The sequence below is a fragment of the Capricornis sumatraensis genome, chromosome 1, assembly GCF_032405125.1.
Source record: "Capricornis sumatraensis isolate serow.1 chromosome 1, serow.2, whole genome shotgun sequence".
NCBI lineage: Eukaryota > Metazoa > Chordata > Mammalia > Artiodactyla > Bovidae > Capricornis > Capricornis sumatraensis.
The window spans coordinates 173,545,660-173,567,634 of NC_091069.1; the positions used below are offsets into that span (position 1 = coordinate 173,545,660).

At 37.9% G+C, this 21,975-nt stretch overlaps 1 protein-coding gene across 1 annotated transcript in view; it reads left to right on the plus strand.

The window, feature by feature from the left end:
- The window catches only part of SLC49A4 (solute carrier family 49 member 4), a 101,123-nt gene that overhangs the window by 40,282 nt on the left and 38,866 nt on the right, over window positions 1-21,975 (plus strand). The window contains exons 4-5 of the mRNA XM_068980353.1: window positions 9,903-10,032; window positions 17,895-18,003. Coding sequence (XP_068836454.1) covers window positions 9,903-10,032; window positions 17,895-18,003 — 239 coding nt within the window. The remainder of the gene's footprint in view (window positions 1-9,902; window positions 10,033-17,894; window positions 18,004-21,975) is intronic.

Below are 21,975 nucleotides of genomic sequence, written 5' to 3' on the forward strand. Positions count from 1 at the left end.
AGTGTCTTTTAATTTCATGGCTGCAGTCACCATCTGCAGTGATTTTGGAGCCCCCAAAAATAACTGGATAGCCACATACAAAAAAATCAATTTGAATCCCTTCCTTTCCCTGTGTATTAAAAAAAAAAAAAACTCAAAATAGATCATAAACCTAAATGTAAGAACTAAAATTATAAACTCTTAGAAGAAAACATAGGCATAAGTGTTCATGACCTGGGTTAGGTGAATTCTTTTTAAAAAGGACACTGAGAGTACAAATGGCAAAAGAGAAAAATAGAAAAATTGGATTTCATTAAAACTGAAATCTTGTGCTTCAAAAGATACCATCAACAAAATGACAAGACAACCCACAGAGTGGGAGAAAATAATTGTAAATCATATATCTGATAAGGAACTTGTATCCAGAATATATTTTTAAAAAACTCTTAGAATCCAGCAACAAAAAGTCAGTTTGATTAACAAATGGGCAAAAGACTTGAAATAGACATTTCTCCAAAGAAGATATACAAATGGCCAACAAGCACATGAAAAGATATTCATTGTCATTAGTCATTAGGAAAATGCAAATCAAAACTGTAACGCGATAAACTTTACAACCTAGTAGGGTGACTATAATCAATAAAATGGAAAATACAGTAACAAGTGTTGATGAGAAAGTGGAGAAATTGGAACCCTCATATACTGCTCAGAGGTTAAAGCATCTGCCTGCAATGCTGGAGACCTGGGTTCGATCCCTGGGTTGGGAAGATCCCCTGGAGAAGGAAATGGCAACCCATTCCAGTATTCTTGCCTGGAGAATCCCATGGTCGGAGGAGCCTGGTAGGCTACAGTCCACGGGGTCACAAAGAGTTGGACACGACTGAGCGACTTCACTTTCACTTTCACTTACGCTGCTGGTAGCAATATAAAAGGGTACAACCACTTTGGAAATAGTTTGGCAGTTTCTCAAAATGTTAAACATAGATTACCATATGACCCACCAGTTCCATTTCCAGGTATATGCCTAAAGAGATGAAAACATACATCCATGCAGAGATTTGTACACAAATATTCAGAGTAACTATATTCATTACAGTCAAAAAGTAGAAACAATCCAAATGTCAGTTAACTAAGGGAATTTTAAAATGTGATATATCCATTCAATGGAATACTATTTGGCAAAAAAAAAAAAAAAAAAGTACTGCTCCAACATAGGTGAATCTTGAAAACAATACGCTAAGTAAAAGAAGCCAATCACAAAAGACTACATATTATGAGATTTCATTTGTAAGAAATGTCCACAGTACTCAAATCCATAGAGATTGAAAGAAGATTAATGATTGCATAGGGCTGGGAAATTATTCAATATCACAGTAATCCAAGTCTATGCCCTGACCAGTAATGCTGAAGAAGCTGAAGTTGAATGGTTCTGTGAAGTTCTAAAGACCTTCTAGAACTAGCACCCAAAAAAGATGTTCTCTTCTTTATAGGGGACTGGAATGCAAAAGTAGGAAGTCAAGAGATACCTGGAGTAATATTTGGCTTTGGAGTACAAAACGAAGCAGGGCAAAGGCTAACAGAGTTTTGCCAAGAGAACACACTGATCATATCAAACACCCTCTTCCAACAACACAAGAAAAGACTGTACACATGGACATCACCAGATAGTCAATACCCAAATCAGACCGATTATATTCTTTGCAGCCAAAGATGAAGAAGCTCTATACAGGCAGAAAAAACAAGACTGGGAGCTGACTGTGGCTCAGATCATGAACTCTTTATTGTGAAATTCAGACCTAAATTGAAGAAACTAGGGAAAATCACTAGACCATTCAGGTATCAGTTCAGTTCAGTCACTCAGTCGTGTCCAACTCTTTGCTGCCCCATGAATTGCAGCATGCCAGGCCTCCCTGTCCATCACCAACTCCTGGAGTTCACTCAAACTCCTGTCCATCGAGTTGGTGACACCATCCAGCCATCTTATCCTCTGTTGTCCCCTTCTCCTCCCACCCCCAATCCCTCCCAGCATCAGGGTCTTTTCCAGTGAGTCAACTCTTTGCATGAGGTGGCCAAAGTACTGGAGTTTCAGCTTCAGCATCAGTCCTTCCAATGAACACCTAGGACTGATGTCCTTTAGAATGGACTGGTTGGATCTCCTTGCAGTTCAAGGGGCTTTCAAGAGTCTTCTCCAACACCACAGTTCAAAAGCATCAGATCTTCAGTGCTCGGCTTTCTTCACAGTCCAACTCTCACATCCATACATGACCACTGGAAAAACCATAGCCTTGACTAGACGGAACTTTATTGGCAAAGTAATGTCTCTGTTTTTGAATATGCTATCTAGGTTGGTCATAACTTTCCTTCCAAGGAGTAAGCGTCTTTTTTATTTATTTTTTATTTTTTTAATTTTTTAATTTTTATTTTTACTTTATTTTACTTTACAATACTGTATTGGTTTTGCCATACATTGACATGAATCCACCATGGGTGTACATGCGTTCCCAAACATGAACCCCCCTCCCACCTCCCTCCCCATAACATCTCTCTGGGTCATCCCCGTGCACCAGCCCCCAGCATGCTGTATCCTGCATCAGACATAGACTGGCGATTTGATTCTTACATGATAGTATACATGTTTCAATGCCATTCTCCCAAATCATCCCACCCTCTCCCTCTCCCTCTGAGTCCAAAAGTCCGCTATACACATCTGTGTCTTTTTTGCTATCTTGCATACAGGGTCGTCATTGCCATCTTTCTAAATTCCATATATATGTGTTAGTATACTGTATTGGTGTTTTTCTTTCTGGCTTACTTCACTCTGTATAATCGGCTCCAGTTTCATCCATCTCATCAGAACTGATTCAAATGTATTCTTTTTAACGGCTGAGTAATACTCCATTGTGTATATGTACTACAGCTTTCTTATCCATTCATCTGCTGATGGACATCTAGGTTGTTTCCATGTCCTGGCTATTATAAACAGTGCTGTGATGAACATTGGGTACACGTGTCTCTTTCAATTCTGGTTTCCTGGATGTGTATGCCCAGCAGTGGGATTGCTGGGTCATAAGGCAGTTCTATTTGCAATTTTTTAAGGAATCTCCACACTGTTCTCCATAGTGGCTGTACTAGTTTGCATTCCCACCAACAGTGTAGGAGGGTTCCCTTTTCTCCACACCCTCTCCAGCATTTATTGCTTGCAGATTTTTGGATCGCAGACATTCTGACTGGTGTGAAGTGGTACCTCATTGTGGTTTTGATTTGCATTTCTTTAATAATGAGTGATGTTGAGCATCTTTTCATGTGTTTGTTAGCCATCCATATGTCTTCTTTGGAGAAATGTCTATTTAGTTCTTTGGCCCATTTTTTGATTGGGTCGTTTACTTTTCTGGAATTGAGCTGCATAAGTTGCTTGTATATTTTTGAGATTAGTTGTTTGTCAGTTGCTTCATTTGCTATTATTTTCTCCCATTCAGAAGGCTGTCTTTTCACCTTGCTTATATTTTCCTTTGTTGTGCAGAAGCTTTTAATTTTAATTAGATCCCATTTGTTTATTTTTGCTTTTATTTCCAGAATTCTGGGAGGTGGATCATAGAGGATCCTGCTGTGATTTATGTCGGAGAGTGTTTTGCCTATGTTCTCCTCTAGGAGTTTTATAGTTTCTGGTCTTACATTTAGATCTTTAATCCACATCTTCCCACATTTTCAGGGAAAAGACCCTCATGCTGGGAGGGATTGGGGGTGGGAGGAGAAGGGGACAACAGAGGATGAGATGGCTGGATGGCGTCACCAACTCGATGGACAGGAGTTTGTGTGTAGTGTTAGAAAGTGATCTAGTTTCATTCTTTTACAAGTGGTTGACCAGTTTTCCCAGCACCACATGTTAAAGAGATTGTCTTTACTCCATTGTATATTCTTGCCTCCTTTGTCAAAAATAAGGTGTCCATATGTGTGTGGATTTATCTCTGGGCTTTCTATTTCGTCCCATTGATCTATATTTCTGTCTTTGTGCCAGTACCATACTGTCTTGATAACTGTGGCTTTGTAGCGTCTTTTAATTTCATGGCTGCAATCACCATCTGCAGTGATTTTGGAGCCCCCCCAAAATAAAGTTTGACACTGTTTCCACTGTTTCCCCATCTATTTCCCATGAAGTGATGGGACCGGATGCCATGATCTTCATTTTCTGAAAGTTGAGCTTTAAGCCAACTTTGTCACTCTCCTCTTTCACTTTCATCAAGAGACTCTTTAGTTCCTCTTCACTTTCTGCCTTAAGGGTGGTGTCATCTGCATATCTGAGGTTATTGATATTTCTCCTGGCAATCTTGATTCCAGCTTGTGCTTCTTCCAGTCTAGCGTTTCTCATGATGTACTCTGCATGTAAGTTAAATAAGCAGGGTGACAATATCCAGCCTTGACATACTCCTTTTCCTATTTGGAACCAGTCTGTTGTTCCATGTCCAGTTCTAACTGTTGCTTCCTGACCTGCATACAGGTTTCTCAAGAGGCAGGTCAGGTGGTCTGGTATTCCCATCTCTTTCAGAATTTTCCAGTTTATTGTGAATCACACAGTCAAAGGTTTTGGCATAGTCAATAGAGCAGAAATAGATGTTTTTCTGGAACTCTCTTGCTTTTTCCATGATCCAGCGGATGTTGACAATTTGATCTCTGGTTCCTCTGCCTTTTCTAAAATAGCTTAAACATCTGGAAGTTCATCGTTCACGTATTGCTGAAGCCTGGCTTGGAGAATTTTGTGCCTTACAAATAGCTGTGAAAAGAAGAAAAGTGAAAAGCAAAGGGGAAAAGGAAAGATATAAGCATCTAAATACAGAGTTCCAAACAATAGCAAAGAGAGATAAGAAGACCTTCCTCAGCGATCAATGCAAAGAAATATAGAGGGAAACAACAGAATGGGAAAGACTAGAGATCTCTTCAAGAAAATTAGAGATACCAAGGGAACATTTCATGCAAAGATGGGCTCGATAAAGGACAGAAATGGTAGGGACCTAACAGAAGCAGAAGGTATTAAGAAGACGTGGCAAGAATACATAGAAGAACTGTACAAAAAAGATCTTCACGACCCAGATAACCACGATGGTATGATTACTCACCTAAAGCCAGACATCCTGGAATGTGAAGTCAAGTGGGCCTTAGAAAGCATCACTACAAACAACACTAGTGGGGGTGATGGAATTCCAGTTGAGCTATTTCAAATCCTGAAAGGTGATGCTGCAAAAGTGCTGCACTCAATATGCCAGCAAATTTGGAAAACTCCGCAGTGGCCACAGGACTGAAAAGGTCAGTTTTCAATCCAATCCCAAAGAAAGGCAATGCCAAAGAATGCTTAAACTACCGCAGACCATTCAGGTATAACCGAAATCAAATCCCTTACAATTATACAGTGGAAGTGAGAAATAGATTCAAGGGATTAGATATGATAGACAGAGTGCTTGAAAATCTATGGACGGAGGTTCTTGACATTGTACAGGAGGCAGGGATCAAGACCATTCCCAAGAAAAAGAAATGAAAAAAAGGCAAAATGGTTGTCTTTGGAGGCCTTGTAAATAGCTGTGAAAAGAAGAGATGTGAAATGCAAAGGAGAAAAAGAAAGATATACCTATTTGAATGCAGAGTTCTAAAGAATAGCAAGAAGAGATAAGAAAGCCTTCCTCAGTGATCAATGCAAAGAAATAGAGGAAAACAACAGAATGGGAAAGACTAGTGATGTCTTCAAGAAAGTTAGAGACACCAAGGGAGTATTTCATGCAAATATGAGCACAATAAAAGACAGAAATGGTATGGACCTAACAGAAGCAGAAGATATTAAGAAGAGGTGGCGAGAATACACAGGAGAACTATACAAAAAAGGTCTTCATCACCCAGATAATCACGATGGTGTGATCACTCAGCTAGAGCCAGACATCCTGGAATGGGAAGTCAAGTGGGCCTTAGGAAGCATCACTACGAATAAAGCTAGTGGAGGTGATGGAATTCCAGTTGAGCTCTTTCAAATCCTAAAAGATGATGCTGTGAAAGTGCTGCACTCAATATCCCAGCAAATTTGGAAAACTCAGCAGTGGCCGCAGGACTGGAAAAGGTCAGTTTTCATTCCAATCCCAAAGAAAGGCAATGCCAAAGAACATTCAAACTACCACACAGTTGCATTCATCTCACACACTAGTAAAGTAATGCTCAAAATTCTCCAAGCCAGGCATCAATAGTACATGAACTGTGAAATTCCAGATGTTCAAACTGGATTTAGGAAAAGCAGAGGAACCAGAGATCAAATTTCCAACATCCACTGGATCATCAAAAGAGTAAGCGAGTTCCAGAAAAACATCTATTGCTGCTTTATTGACTACAGCAAAGCCTTTGACAGTGTGGATCACAACAAACTGGAAAATTCTTAAAGAGATGGGAATACCAGACCACCGTACCTGCCTCTTGAGAAATCTGTATGCAAGTCAAGAAGCAACAATTAGAACTGGACATGGAACAGCAGACTGGTTCCAAATCAGGAAAGGAGTATGTCAGGCTATATATTGTCACCCTGCTTATTTAACTTATATGCAGAGTACATCATGTGAAATGGTGGGCCAGATGATGCAGAAGCTGGAATCAAGATTGCTGGAAGAAATATCAATAGCCTCAGATAATGCAGATGACACCACCCTTATGGCAGAAAGCAAAGGAGAACTAAAGAGCTTCTTGATGAAAGTGAAAGAGGAGAGTGAAAAAATTGGCTTAAAACTCAACATTCAGAAAACGAAGATCATGGCATCTGGTCCCATCCCTTCATGGTATACAGTTGGGGAAACAATGGAAACAGTGAGAGACTTTATTTTGGGGGGCTCCAAAATCACTTCAGATGGGCTCTGCAGCTATGAAATTAAAAGACACTTGCTCCTTGTAAGAAAAGCTATGACCAACCTAGACAGCATATTAAAAAACAGAGATATTACTTTACCAACAAAGGTTCATCTAGTCAAAGATATGGTTTTCAGTAGTCATGTATAGATGTGAGAGTTGCACTCTAAAGAAAGCTGAGCACTGAAGAATTGATGCTTTTGAACTGTGGTGCTGGAGAAGACTCTTGAGAGTCCCTTGGACTGCAAAGAGATCCAACCAGTCCATCCTAAAGGAAATCAGTCCTGCATATTCATTTGAAGGACTGAAGTTGAGGCTGACACTCCAATACTTTAGCCACCTAATATGAAGAGCTGACTCATTGGAAAAGACCGTGATTCTGGGAATGATTGAAGGCAGGAGGAAAAGGGGACGACAGAGGATGAGATGGTTAGATGGCATCACCGGCTCGATGGACATGAGTTTGAGCAAGCTCTTAGAGTTGGTGATGGACAGGGAAGCCTGGTGTGCTGCAGTTTTTGGGGTCGCAAAGAGTCAGACACGACTGAGCGACTGAACTCACTGACAGAGTTTCTTTGGAGATATGGAAAAGTTTAAACCTGTGGTGATGATTGTAAAACTCATAGAATTATGCACTTTAAATGTGTGAATTCTGTATTTTATAATTATGTACTTTAAATGTGTGAATCCTATATCTTATGAATTATATCTCAGTGAAGCTGTGTAAAAAATGCCAGTAGAAAGATGGACAAAGAATACAAATAAGGCAATCACAGAAGAAGTACAAATGGCCACTAAGCATATGGAAGATGCTTATTCATTTTTACTCATAATTAAAGGGACTGTAAATTAAAACAATGCATTAAATTTGTTCCTAAGATTGCTAAAAAATAAAGACATTGCTTGTGGTTAGTGTCTTATAAAATATTGTACTGTTTTGCTAAGAATATAGCCTTAGAGTTAGAATTATCCTACTGAAAGAACATCTAGAAATCACTTGGTCTGTTCCCTTTATTGACCCAGAAAGAGTAAGGAATTCATTCAGTTTATAAGTTAATTAATGGGATATACTGGTCTATACTCCAAGGTTTCCTGACTTTTCTATTAGAGTCATGCTTTTCTACTAAATTGAGCACAGTTAAAAGCTGGGACTTCCATGTGCCAGAATTCTGGAGGGAAAGCTCAGGAGTCCTAGGAACTTTGCCTTCTATAATGGTGCCCAAACTAAGATTGATCAGTTGTTCATTGTACTTTTCATTGTTTGATGAGCGTGTGTGTGCTAAGTCATGTCTGACTGTTTGTGACCCTGTGAACTGTAACCTACCAGGCTCCAATGTCTATGGGATTCTCCAGACAAGAATACCGAAGTGAGTTGCCACGCCCTTCTCTGGAAGATCTTCCCAACCCAGAGATCAAACTTGCATCTCTTGTGGCTCCTGCATTGCAAGCAGATTCTTTACCACTGACCCACAAGGGAAGCCCTTTGATTGTTTAATAGCCTACATTAGCTAGTCTTGTGTTTGTTAACTTTTGCTCTCTGTCTCTTGGTTTCTTTTTTTTTTTCCTTTGGATGCTTCCCTGTCTTGTTCAGATTTTCCGTAGAGCCTATATATTAACTCTGTTCTACACAAAGCATTAGAATATCCTACCATTGATCAAACAAACCTTTTCCTGTCCTAGTCTTACCAGTTTTCTAGCCTAGTCTTTATTTTTGAGGACCATGCTTATAAAACAATCATCCTAGGCCTGTTTGAAGATCTCTGTTATAGATAATACTGTTGGCTTTTAATGGGTTTTCTCCATAGAGTAACATTTGTTTACTGCTTCAATCCTCTTTTTATGTAGTGTACCATACCATAAGTCTGCCATACTTATTTCCTTGTACGACTTCTTACCTGCTGAAAGTTATATCTTTGCATGTCAATCTTTCTCACAAATCTGAGCTGTTTTGTCTAGGCAAGTACTATATTTTACTTATCTGTGTATAACTATTTGCTTATCTCTATTTATCTGTATATACGTTTATAGATATATCTGTATATATCTATATATGTATATTGTCACCCAGCTTATTTAACTTGCATGCAGAGGACATCATGCAAAATGCTGGGCCGGATGAAGCTCAAGCTGGAATCAAGATTGTTGGGAGAGAGATTAACCTCAGATATGCAGATGACATCACCCTTATGGCAGAAAACGAAGAGGAACTAAAGAGTCTCTTGATGAAGGTGAAAGAAGAGAGTAAAAAATGGGCTTAAAACTCAACATTCAGAAAACGAAGATCCTGATACCTGGTCCCATCACTTCATGGCAAATAGATGGGGAAACAATGGAAACAGTGACAGACTTTATTTTCTTGGGCTCCAAAAATCACTGCAGATGGTGACTGCAGCCATGAAATTAAAAGACACTTGCTCCTTTGAAGAAGAGCTATGATTAACCTAGGCAGTGTATTAAAAAGCAGAGATATTACTTTGTCGACAAAGATCCACATAGTCAAAGCTGTGGTTTTTCCAGTAGTCATGTACAGATGTGAGAGTTGGACCATAAAGAAGACTGAGCGCTGGAGAATTGATGCTTTCGAACTGTGGTGCTGGAAAAGACTCTTGAGAGTCCCTTGGACTGCAAGGATATCAAACCAGTCAGTCTTAAGAGAAATCAGCCCTGAATATTCATTGGAAAGACTGATGCTGAAGCGGAAATTCCAATACTTTGGCCATCTGATAGGAAGAGTCAACCCACTGGAAAAGACCCTGATGCTGGGAAAGATTGAAGGCAGGAGAAGAGGGGACAACAGACGACAAGATGGTTGAATGGCATCACGGACTCAATGGACATGAGTTTGAGCAAATTCCAGGAGATGGTGAAGGACAGGGAAGCCTTGCATGCTACAGTCCATGGGATTGCAAAGAACTGGACATGACTGAGTGACCGAGCAACAATAACAATATATCTAAAGCTGCAATGATGCTCGATAAATATTTGTTAAATACTTGAAATGTTGAACTTTTTGTGTTGTCTGATTAACATTTTACTTTTTTTGTTTTGTTTTTCAGAATTTGGAGGTGTCTGCTTACTATTTTCTGCGACTCTAGCTTACTTCCCACCTCGGCCACCTCTTCCTCCCAGTGTTGCTGCAGCTAGCCAGCGGCTGAGTTATCGACGGAGCTTTTGTAGGTTATTAAGGTAAATATTTTTTTTTGCGGGGGGGGCGGCAAGAATACTGGAGTGGGTTGCTATTCCCTTCTCTAGGAAATCTTCCCAACCCAGGGATTGAACCCAGGTCTCCCACATTGTAGGCAGATGCTTTACTGTCTAAGCCACTTCGTTTCAAGGCAAACCATTCAATATCACAGTAATCCAAGCCTATGCCCCAACCAGTAATGCTGAAGAAGCTGAAGTTGAACGGTTCTATGAAGACCTACAAGACCTTTTAGAACTAACTCCCCAAAAAGATGTCCTTTTCATTATAGGGGACTGGAATGCAAAAGTAGGAAGTCAAGGAAAACCTGGGGTAACAGGCAAATTTGGCCTTGGAATACAGAATGAAGCAGGGCAAAGGCTAGTAGGGTTTGCCAAGAGAACGCACTGGTCATAGCAAACACCTTCTTCCAACAACACAAGAGAACCCTCTACACATGGACATCACCAGATGGTCAACACCGAAATCAGATTGATTATATTCTTTGCAGCCAAAGATGGAGAAGCTCTATATGGCCAGCAAAAAAAAGACTGGGAGCTGACTGTGGCTCAGATCATGAACTCCTTATTACCAAATTCAGACTTAAATTGAAGAAAGTAGGGAAAATCACTAGACCATTCAGGTATGACCTAAACTAAATCCCTTATAATTATACAGTGGAAGTGAGAAATAGATGTAAGGGCCTAGATCTGATAGATAGAGTGCCTGAAGAAATATGGATGGAGGTTCCTGACATTGTACAGGAGACAGGGATCAAGACCATCCTCATGGAAAAGAAATGCAAAAAGGCAAAATGGTTGTCTGAGGAGGCCTTACAAATAGCTGTGAAAAGAAGAGAAGCGAAAAGGAAAGATATAAGTATCTGAATGCAGAGTCCAAAGAATAGCAAGGAGAGATAAGAAGACCTTCCTCAGCGATCAATGCAAAGAAATAGAGGAAAGGAACAGAATGGGAAAGACTAGAGATCTCTTCAAGAAAATTAGAGATACCAAGGGAACATTTCATGCAAAGATGGGCTAGATAAAGGACAGAAATGGTATGGACCTAACAGAAGCAGAAGATATTAAGAAGAGGTGGCAAGAATACTCAGAAGAACTGTACAAAAAAGATCTTCACGACCCAGATAATCACAATGGTGTGATCACTCATCTAGAGCCAGACATCCTGGAATGTGAAGTTAAGTGGGCCTTAGAAAGCATCATATGCCAGCAAATTTGGAAAACTCAGCAGTGGCCACAGGACTGGAAAAGGTCAATTTTCATTCCAATCCCAAAGAAAGACAGTGCCAAGGAATGCTCAACCTACTGCACAGTTGCACTCATCTCACACACTAGTAAAGTAATGCTCAAAATTCTCCAAGCCAGGCTTCAGCAATACGTGAACCGTGAACTTCCTGATGTTCAAGCTGGTTTTAGAAAAGGCAGAGGAACCAGAGATCAAATTGCCAACATCCACTGGATCATGGAAAAAGCAAGAGAGTTCCAGAAAAACATCTATTTCTGCTTTATTGACTTTGTCAAAGCCTTTGACTGTGTGGATCACAATAAACTGTGGAAAATTCTGAGAGATGGGAATACCAGACCACCTGACCTGCCTCTTGAGAAACCTACATGCAGATCAGGAAGCAACAGTTAGAAACTGGACATGGAACAACAGACTGGTTCCAAATAGGAACCAGTCAAGGCTGTATATTGTCACGCTGCGTATTTAACTTATATGCAGAGTACATCATGAGAAACGTTGGACTGGATGAAGCACAAGCTGGAAACAAGATTGCCGGGAGAAATATCAATAACCTCAGATATGCAGATGACACCACTCTTATTGCAGAAAGTGAAGAGGAACTAAAGAGCCTCTTGATGAAAATGAAAGAGGAGAGTGAAAAAGTTGGCTTAAAGCTCAACATTCCAAAAACTAAGATCATGGCATCTGGTCCCATCACTTCATGGGAAATAGACGGGGAAACAGTGTCAGACTTTATTTTTGGGGGCTCCAAAATCACTGCAGATGGTGATTGCAGCCATGAAATTAAAAGACGCTTACTCCTTGGAAGGAAAGTTATGACCAACCTAGATAGTATATTCAAAAGCAGAGACATTACTTTGCCATCAAAGGTCCATCTAGTCAAGGCTATGATTTTTCCAGTAGTCATGTATGGATGTGAGAGTTGGACTGTGAAGAAGGCTGAGCGCCAAAGAATTGATGCTTTTGAACTGTGGTGTTGGAGAAGACTCTTGCATGTCCCTTGGACTGCAAGGAGATCCAACCAGTCCATTCTGAAGGAGATCAGTCCTGGATGTTCTTTGGAAGGAATGATGCTAAAGCTGAAACTCCAACACTTTGGCCACGTCCTGCAAAGAGTTGACTCATTGGAAAAGACTCTGATGCTGGGACTGATTGGGGGCAGGACGAGAAGGGGATGACAAAGGATGAGATGGCTGGATATCATCACCGACTTGATGGACATGAGTTTAGTGGAGTCCGGCAGTTCGTGATGGACAGGGAAGCCTTCGTCCTGCGATTCATGGGGTCGCAAAGAGTTGGACATGACTGTGTGACTGAACTGAACCTACTGAAGGTAAATATACTTAAAGTCACTGAGTGGTTTTGGTTAGCACCTTTAGGATAATTTCACATTTATCTCAGATAATTTAAGACAGTAGTTTTTCAACAACCTATTTATCAGGCTGTAAATAATTGATAAAATACTGAATAAATATTTTAGAGGGTTTTCCTATCAGAAATCTATCTTTAAAGATTGCTTAAAGGAAAAACCTTTATAACTTTTGCCTTCTCTGTATTAACACCTATACTGTTATTTACTTAATATTTTTAAAATCAAATCTTTCATTTAAATAATTTTCTCTTATAAGGAAACATCACATAATGGTATGAAATCATGGGTCTAATGTGATTATTACATTTTTCCTAATATACAAATTATTTTATTCATTATATATTTTAATACATATTAAAATAAATAAGTGCTAGTTAATACAAAGTAAATAATATTTGTTTCATATCACTTAAAGTCATCTTGAACCTCCAGTGGGATCATACTTTGAGAAATTAAATGTTTATTGCTACAGCTTAAAAGGAATTAGATTATATTCTTGAAGACTTCAAATACTTGAAGGCCCAATAGTGAATTTGATTCCTTTATATGCAGACCATCGCTGGTGATTATGATTTGTAATTGGGCCACTAGATTTTATCTTTTGAGATTTTTCTCTGATTAGTTGTGATGAGTTTTTATTGATTCATCAACAACTCTCCCTGGATAGTTCTTTCTTTTCTAGTCTTCCTGTCTCCCACAGATGGTAAGTTGCTTGTGGTCAAGGACTATCTTTGTATCCTCTATATTAATGTCCGAAAGGAATATATTGGGAGCCACATATGTAATTTTAAATCTGTTAGTAGCCTTCTTTTAAAAAGTAGAAACATGTAAAATTAATTTTAATAATATTAATAAAATTTATCAATATTTTATATAACTCAGTATATGTAAAGTATTATTTCAACACATAGTATTCCAAGATTATTAATGAGATGCTTTACGTTCTTTTATTCATAGAAAATCTTTGAAATCCAATGTGTATTTTAAATTTACAGCCCATCTCAATTTAAATGCTAAATTTACATTCGAAATACTTGGTCTGCATTTAGATTTCATTAAGTTTACTATTAAAGTTTTCATTGAACATTATCTCCCATATTGTACTATTTGTCTAAAGTTAAAGATAACTACTTGAAATTTTTCAAATTTTGAATCAACACATTTTTTATATTATTTGAAAGGTCTTATAATCTATAGGCAGTTGTTTAGGCCTTAATTGAAGATCTTTCACTTCTGTAGAATACTTTTTTCTCTTCATAATTTTAAACAAAACTTCCATAGATAAAATAATTTCCTTTACCATCTCTCCATCTAAAAACATTTTTGTTTTTGTGCAGAAATCCAAATCATTTTATAGCTGACCAAATATAGGCTCATATTTGGTAAAAATCAATTTAAAATGTTTGTTGAACATTTAATTCAGATTTCAGACAACTAATTTTCTTGATTCATTTTTGACTTTAGGAAGAAGCTTCTTATAAAATTCACTGTGTATTTGTTGAACATATCTCTTAATATTATCCACTTGGCTTCCCTGTTGGCTCAGATGGTAAAGCGTCTGCCTACAATGTGGGAGACCCGGGTTCGATTCCTGGGTTGGGAAGATCCCCTAGAGAAGGAAATGGCAATCCACTCCAGCACTCTTGCCTGGAAAATCTCGTGGACAGAGGAGCCTGATAGGCTATAGTCCATGGGGTCGCAAAGAGTTGGACACGACTGAGTGACTTCACTGACTTCACACTGACTAATTATCGTAAAATTTTTTTACGCAACAGACATCATTTTTACTCTGCTGCAGTAAGTTACATTTACCATTGTGAAATTTGCAACGTATTTTCAGTCTCACATATATTTTCTTTCTGCATCAGTTCAGTTCAGCTCAGTGCAGTTGCTCAGTCATGTCTGACTCTTTGCGACCCCATGAATTGCAGCACGCCAGGCCTCCCTGTCCATCACCAACTCCCGGAGTTCACTCAAACTCATGTCCATCGAGTCGGTGATGCCATCCAGCCATCTCATCCTCTGTCGTCCCCTTCTCCTCCTGCCCCCAATCCTTCCCAGCATCAGAGTCTTTTCCAATGAGTCAACTCTTTGCATGAGGGGGCCAAAGTACTGGAGTTTCAGCTTTTAGCATCATCCCTTCCAAAGAACACCCAGGGCTGATCTCCTTCAGAATGGACTGGTTGGATCTCCTTGCATAACCTGTGTAACCTAGTGTAAACATTTCTCTCCCTTTACGTATCAGTTTAATGTTTGATGATGGTGGTTGCTTTTGGCTTTTAGACTTAAAGAGTAGAGAGTTAAGTTGAACATGTTCCTTGCTTCAGGATACGTGAACACTTTCATTCATTCATTCATTCATTCTTTTCTTTATATTTCTCACTCCCATTCCCTTTTCCCTACCTAGGCCACCTTTCAAAGGCATTTTATGTGTATCCCTTTGTGCTTTTGTAACATTTGTATTGTTTTGTATGCTTCTATTTTTATCTAAACAGTGACATATTTTGTATCTCATTCTGTTTGGCTTTTTTCACTAAACACTATGTGGTTTTTATAAAATACTTTATATTTTGGAAATAGGAAGGTAGAACAGTATAACCTCCATATCCACATAACCAAATATCAACAATTACCACTTTGTGGCCAATATTGTTTCATTTGTACACTTCCCTCTTCCTGTATCATGAAGCAAATCCCAAATGATAAATCATTTCATCCATATATATTTTAACATGTTTATGTTAAAAAGATAGGGACTCTTTAAAACGTAAACACGTTACCATTGTTACAGTGAAAACATTTTAGCAGTAGTTTGCTACTATCAAATTGGTATTTCAATTGTCTCATAATTGTCATCAGTGCTTTTTGTTTAAATCAGGATCTAGATTGGATCCATGCATTGCAATTGGCTCAAATGCCTTATAATCTCTAGGTTTCCTTCCATCTCCCTCTCTTTTCGTTGTAATTGTTTGTTGAGAAGCCACTCTCTGTCTCCAAGGTCTGGAATGTGTTGATCATCTCTTTGTAGAGTAGTTTGCCACTCTGCCCTCTGTATTTCCTATAAATTGTTAGCTCGAACTGCATTCTGATTCAGGTTTTGGTTTTGATTTTACAGAACTACCTTCTGCTGTCTTCTCCCATCAGAAGGCACATGATATCTGGATAACTCTGATTTTGTGGTAGTAGAGCTCTGTTCTCAAGATATATCTCTGTGCTATGTGTATACCTAGTTCTCTGTACTCTGTGGTATGAAACCATCACATTTTTTATACCCGTTCCCATTGTGTACTCTGCCTCCAACTCATTGTCACCACAAATACCACTGCAGTGACATCCTAATATGCATCGCTGTAGGCCTAAGACTTCTTTGGAAAACAGACCTCACACAGCATTGCTGGATCATCAGCTATTTTAAGCTGAATTTGCCAAGTATTGTCAAATTGCTCTGAAAAAATGCCTACACTTGTCTATACTTTCATCAGCAATGCCCATTTTCTTATATGCTTGCCAAACTTGGCATTATCCATCTTTCTAATTTTTACTAGTCTAGTGGGTAAAAATAAATATATCTTTTGTTCAATATGCATCTTCTGGTTGTTAGTAAGTTTGAGACTCTCATGTGGTTGTTTGCCATTTAGGTTTCATCTACTGTAAATTCCTCTTCATAGATTCTACCCATATCTCAGTGTTAGTTTCTTTTTCTTAATGATTTACATATTCTGGATATAAATTCCCTGTTGATCTTTAAAAGTTCAAATATCTATTCCCATTATGTCAGCTGTTTACTAATCTTCTCAGTGAATGTCTTCTTTATAACTTCCTGTTCTTTTTCTTTCACATTTACGTGTTTAGTCTGCCTAGACTCCGTGTTAGTATATGGTGTTTAATACCGGGAGGCTTTTCCTCTCCGTAAAATGAACTAGTGCCGTTCACTAAACAGGCCTCAGCCATTTGATTTTTGTAGTGCCACTTTTACTGTAGGTTGAGTTTCTGTGTCTTGGGTCTCTTTTTTCCTTCATTGTTCTCTTTGTTCTTGAGCAGATACCATACTATATTTACTACTCTGCATGTGCAGTTTGTCTTAATATCTGGTAGGACAAGGACTTCCTTTTTCACATTTTTCAAGGATGAGTTAGCCTTCCAAGGACTTTTATTTTCCCACATGAACTTTATTCTTAGATTTCTTTTAAAAATTCACCTGGAATTTTAATTGTGATTGCAGTGAATTATAGATGAATTGGTGGTAACTTGACAGCATGGACTGTTTCTGTTTATTTAAATCATCGTCTGTGCCCTCCTGTGTTCCCCCCTCTACCCATAGAGATCTTGGGTCTTCCTGGTTTATTCCTAAATATTTTACAGTTTAAAAAATTTTAAAAAGCTGTTGTGAATGATATCTAACTCTTATTGCATTTTTAAATTAAACTTTATTTTGAGATTATAGATTCACATGCAGTTTTAAGAAATAATAAAAAGAAATAACATGGGCCCTTTACCCAGTTCCCCCCAGTGGTAACATCTTATAAAACTATAGTGCCATATCACAACCAGAAAATTAACACTTCTATTATAACGATATAGTACATTTCCATCATCACAAGGATCCCGCCTATTGCCCTTTTATAGCCACATCTGCTTCCCTCCCACTCTACTCTGTAACCCCTGACAACCAGCTAATCTGTTTCCCATTACCATAATGTCACTTCAGGAATGTTGTATAAATTGAGTCATATAGTACATACAATTTTGGAGTTAGCTTTTTTTCCATCCACCATAATTCTCTGGAGATTCATCCAGGTTGTTTTGTGTATTGGTAGTTACTCCTTTTTATTGCTCAGTTGTATTCTGTGATTTGGAAGTAGACAGTTTGTTTAAATGTTCATGAATCTTTTTTACCTCCCCCTGTTCATCAGAAGAAACAGTAATTTATCTTTACAAATAAGAGCTTTTTTAAAAAAAAAAAGAAGGTGCCTACTCATTCTATGAAATATTGTTGGTAATTCATCTATATAATAAACAGTGACATTTTTAAATAATATGAATAAAAAAATTATTCTTATAAATATAAAATAAAAAATTTAAGGAACTTCAAATTTATTAAACTGACAAATATTTTCTATTTCTGATTCTGGTGTTCCAATTTCCAAATGACTTAGTTTTTCATGAGTAAGAGTTTAAATTCTAGATTTTGAACTTGTAATAATATTTTCTTTTTCTTCTCTTTTACAGCAATTTGAGATTTTTGATGATTGCTTTAGCATATGCCATACCACTTGGTGTATTTGCTGGCTGGTCTGGAGTTCTGGACTTAATTTTAACACCAGTGCATGTCAGCCAAGTAAGCGTTTTATTTCTTAATATCTTGTAGGTATTTTTAGTTCACTGAAATTCTGAATATTGTCTACCTCTTCTTACATTTAACTTCAATGCCTAGGTAAAGCATTGTTCTATATCACTGCTGCAAAAGGAAGATCTTTATGAAACAGTTATAAACAATATTGATTTTCTTCCTGGATTTTGTTAACCACCATGAATTTCACATATGATTAATGATGCTAATAAAAGAAAAATAAAGAATGAAAAAATCTTAGGATCCTTGATTCTTGGTTTATAAAGATGAAGATCCCATCATTAAATATAAGGCAATTCATAATCTAATTCCTCACTTTGTCTTCAGTCTCAGTATCTCATTTCCTTAAAAATAACCATTTCATCTATATGCTTGATGACATCCATTCCTTCTCCTTGCTTCCAAATAGCATGGTAGAAAGGGGTAGAGAGACTAGAAAGGTCAAATGGAAGAAATCTAGCACACTGATCCATTGTATGAATAAACAACTTTTCCAATCTTCTTTTGATGAACTTTTGGAATGTCTACATCTAGGCTGTCATAAACAGTGCTGTATGGATATTTTCATACCTTGGGGGCACTTCTATATACATTTCTGCTGGATATCTATCAAGGAATGGAATTGTTAGTTACAGGGTGTGCCTGCTTTGATAGATGATGCCAAACTCCTCCAAAGTAGTTGTTTTCGTTTATAGTCCTACCAGCGGTACGTGAAATTTCTCCTTGCTGCATATCGTTACCAGCACTTGGCAGTGTTAGTCTTTTTAAATTTAGATGTGCTGATGACTGTGCAGTTGTATGCCCTTGTAGTGACTTCCATGACAGCTTTTTAAGTGACATCCTTTTTTTATGACACACCTATTCACGTTTCATGACCATTACCTGGCTGCCTTTTTCTTACTGCTTTGTAAAGAGGAAAGCTGTGTGAAAGTGGTCTCCCCAGGAAGGCTTGGCTGAGGAATGGACTGCACATGTAAAAGGCAAAGCTACCGCAGACTTATTAGACTGCTGTGGGGTGGAAAGCCAGGACAGGTATAGCAGAGGGCAAGCATCCAGTGGTAAGACCTCATTAACAACTTGTTAATATCTTAGGCTTCTGTTGAGACACCAGAAAGAACAAACTTTAGAATCAAGGACCATACCCTCAATAGAGTAAAGCCTATTCTTCTTGGACCCACCATGAACAAAACCTAAAACCAAGCCCTGACAAAAATCTGCAGAGGACATGATTTGGAGATTGAAGGCTGCCAAGTGAAAGGAACGTGAGAAACAACTTGGTTTCTAATCTTCTTCACTAATAAAGTACAAAATTGATCTTAACACAAGTTCAAGGTGATCCGCCGTTACTTGAATGGCGTACTAACTCAAAAATCAACTATCTTAGAAAAGATTATCCAGAATCTCTGTATTGTATCATCCACAGCATATAGTACACAATTTTTAGAAAATTAGACATATAAAGAATTAGGAAGATATGGTTCTTATTTAAAAACAAAAACAAAAGATGTAGTCAATAGAAACCAATTTGGAGATAGTCTAGGTATTGGATTTAGCAGGCAGAACTGGTATTCCAAAAGAGAGAGTGAGAGAAATCTTTTCTTGCTCCAAATTCATAAATCTATTCCCATATATTATTCTGTAGAACTCTTTTATCCAGTACAGTAGCCTCTAGTCACATGTGGCTATTTAATTTGAATAGTTTAAACTAAGATCATGGCATCTGGTCCCATCACTTCATGGGAAATAGATGGGGAAACAGTGGAAACAGTGGCTGACTTTAGTTTTCTGGGCTCCAAAATCACTGCAGATGGTGATTGCAGCCATGAAATTAAAAGACGCTTACTCCTTGGAAGGAAACTTATGACCAACCTAGACAGCATATTCAAAAGCAGAGACAACATTTTGTCAACAAAGGTCCGTCTAGTCAAGGCTATGGTTTTTCCAGGGGTCATGTATGGATGTGAGAGTTGGACTATAAAGAAAGCTGAGCACCCAAGAATTGATGCTTTTGAACTGTGGTGTTGGAGAAGACTCGAGAGTCCCTTGGACTGCAAGGAGATCCAACCAATCCATTCTAAAGGAAATCAGTCCAGGGTGTTCATTGGTAGGACTGATGTTGAAGCTGAAATGCCAATACTTCGGCCACCTGATGGGAAGAACTGACTCATTTGAAAAGACCCTGATGCTGGGAAGGATTGAGGGCAGGAGGAGAAGGGGGCAACAGAAGATGAGATGGTTGGATGGCATCACCAACTCAGTGGACATGGGTTTGGATGGACTCTGGGAGTTGGTGATGGACAGGGAGGCCTGGCGTGCTGTGGTTCATGGGGTCACAAAGAGTCGGACATGACTGAGCAACTGAACTGAACTGAAACTATTTGAAATAAAATTAAAATGAAAAATTAACTTCCTCAATAGCACCAACCCATATATTATGGTGCAGAACTCTCTTATCCAGTACAGTAGCCACTAGTTACATGTGCCTATTTAATGTGAATAGTTTAAATTAGTTGAAATAAAATTAAAATGAAAAATTAACTTCCTCAATAGCACCAACCACTTTTCAAGTGCTCACGGCCACATGCAACTTACGAGTACCATGTTAGACAGTATTGACATAGAATATTTCCATCATCATCATTGACATAGAATATTTCCAGTGCTGTTCTGGAAACTTTATTGTTATTCCTGTCACATTTAAACCGAGAATTGAATTGTGTGTTTGTTAAAAGGTAGGGATTAAATTTCTTTTTTCCCAGATAGTTCTTCGTTAACCTAACACCAGTTTTTGAAAAGATCATTCTTTCCCCATTACTGTCCAGTGTCATCTTTGTCATAATGAAATGCCCTTATGTGCATGGATGTTTCTAAATTATTTTTCCCTCTAGTCTATTTATCTGTCTCTTTGCCAATACCAAATTGTCTGAAGTATTTTAGTTTTATATTAAGTTTTAGTGTCTAGTAGAATACTCTTTGAGATTTTGATTAGAATTTTATGAATCTCTAGGTCAGTTGGAGAATTAACTTTTTTGTAATAGTAAGTCTTCAAAATCATGATCATTATATCTCTCATCTACTTACCTAATGTCTCTCTAAATCTCTTTCCTCAAAAACACCTTCTATATATTTGGTAGATTTTTTTCCAGGTATTTGGTGTTTTCTGAAGCTATTATAATTGGTAACTTTAAAAATCTTACTTTTTGTCGGCTGGCATGTAGAAATATAGCTGGTTTTTTAAAGTGATTGAAGTATAGCTCATCTTATATCCAGCAACCTTATTAAATTCACTTGTTTATTTATCCATAGATATTTTCACCTCTCTGCATACATCTCATATCAGTTGTAACTAATGACAATTAGATGGAGAAAAATACATTTAATAAAATTCAACACTGAGATAATCATCTGGTCTTTCTTTTTTAAACTGCAGATATGGTGAATTGCATTTGTTGATTATAAAATGTTGAACTACCTTGCATTTCTGTACTAAATCCATTTTGTCAATGAGTTATTATAGTTTTTATATATCACTGAATTCAGTTTGCTTGCATTTTGTTTAGGATTTTTTGCATTTATATTCCTGAATGAGATTAGTCTATAATTTTTTTAATCTTGTCCTGCCATTTCAATTTTAGTATCAAGATTTTGCTAGCCTCAGAAAAGAACTTCTGAAATGTTTCCTCTTTTTCTGTTATTGAAAGAGTTTATGTAAGTTTGATGGTGTGGGGATTTTATTTTTCTGTCAATATTTGGTAGATTTCGCTGATAAAGCCATCTAGTTTTCTTGTGATACTGTTTTCCCTTCATTTCAGTCTGATACTCTGTGTTTTAATTGGAATATTTAGTCCGTTTGCAGTTAATGCAGCTGTTGATAGATGTGAGTCTAGATCTGCCACCTTATCATTGGTTTTCGTTTTTTTCCAATCTAGTCTATCCTTTTTCTCTTCTTTCTCCTGGACT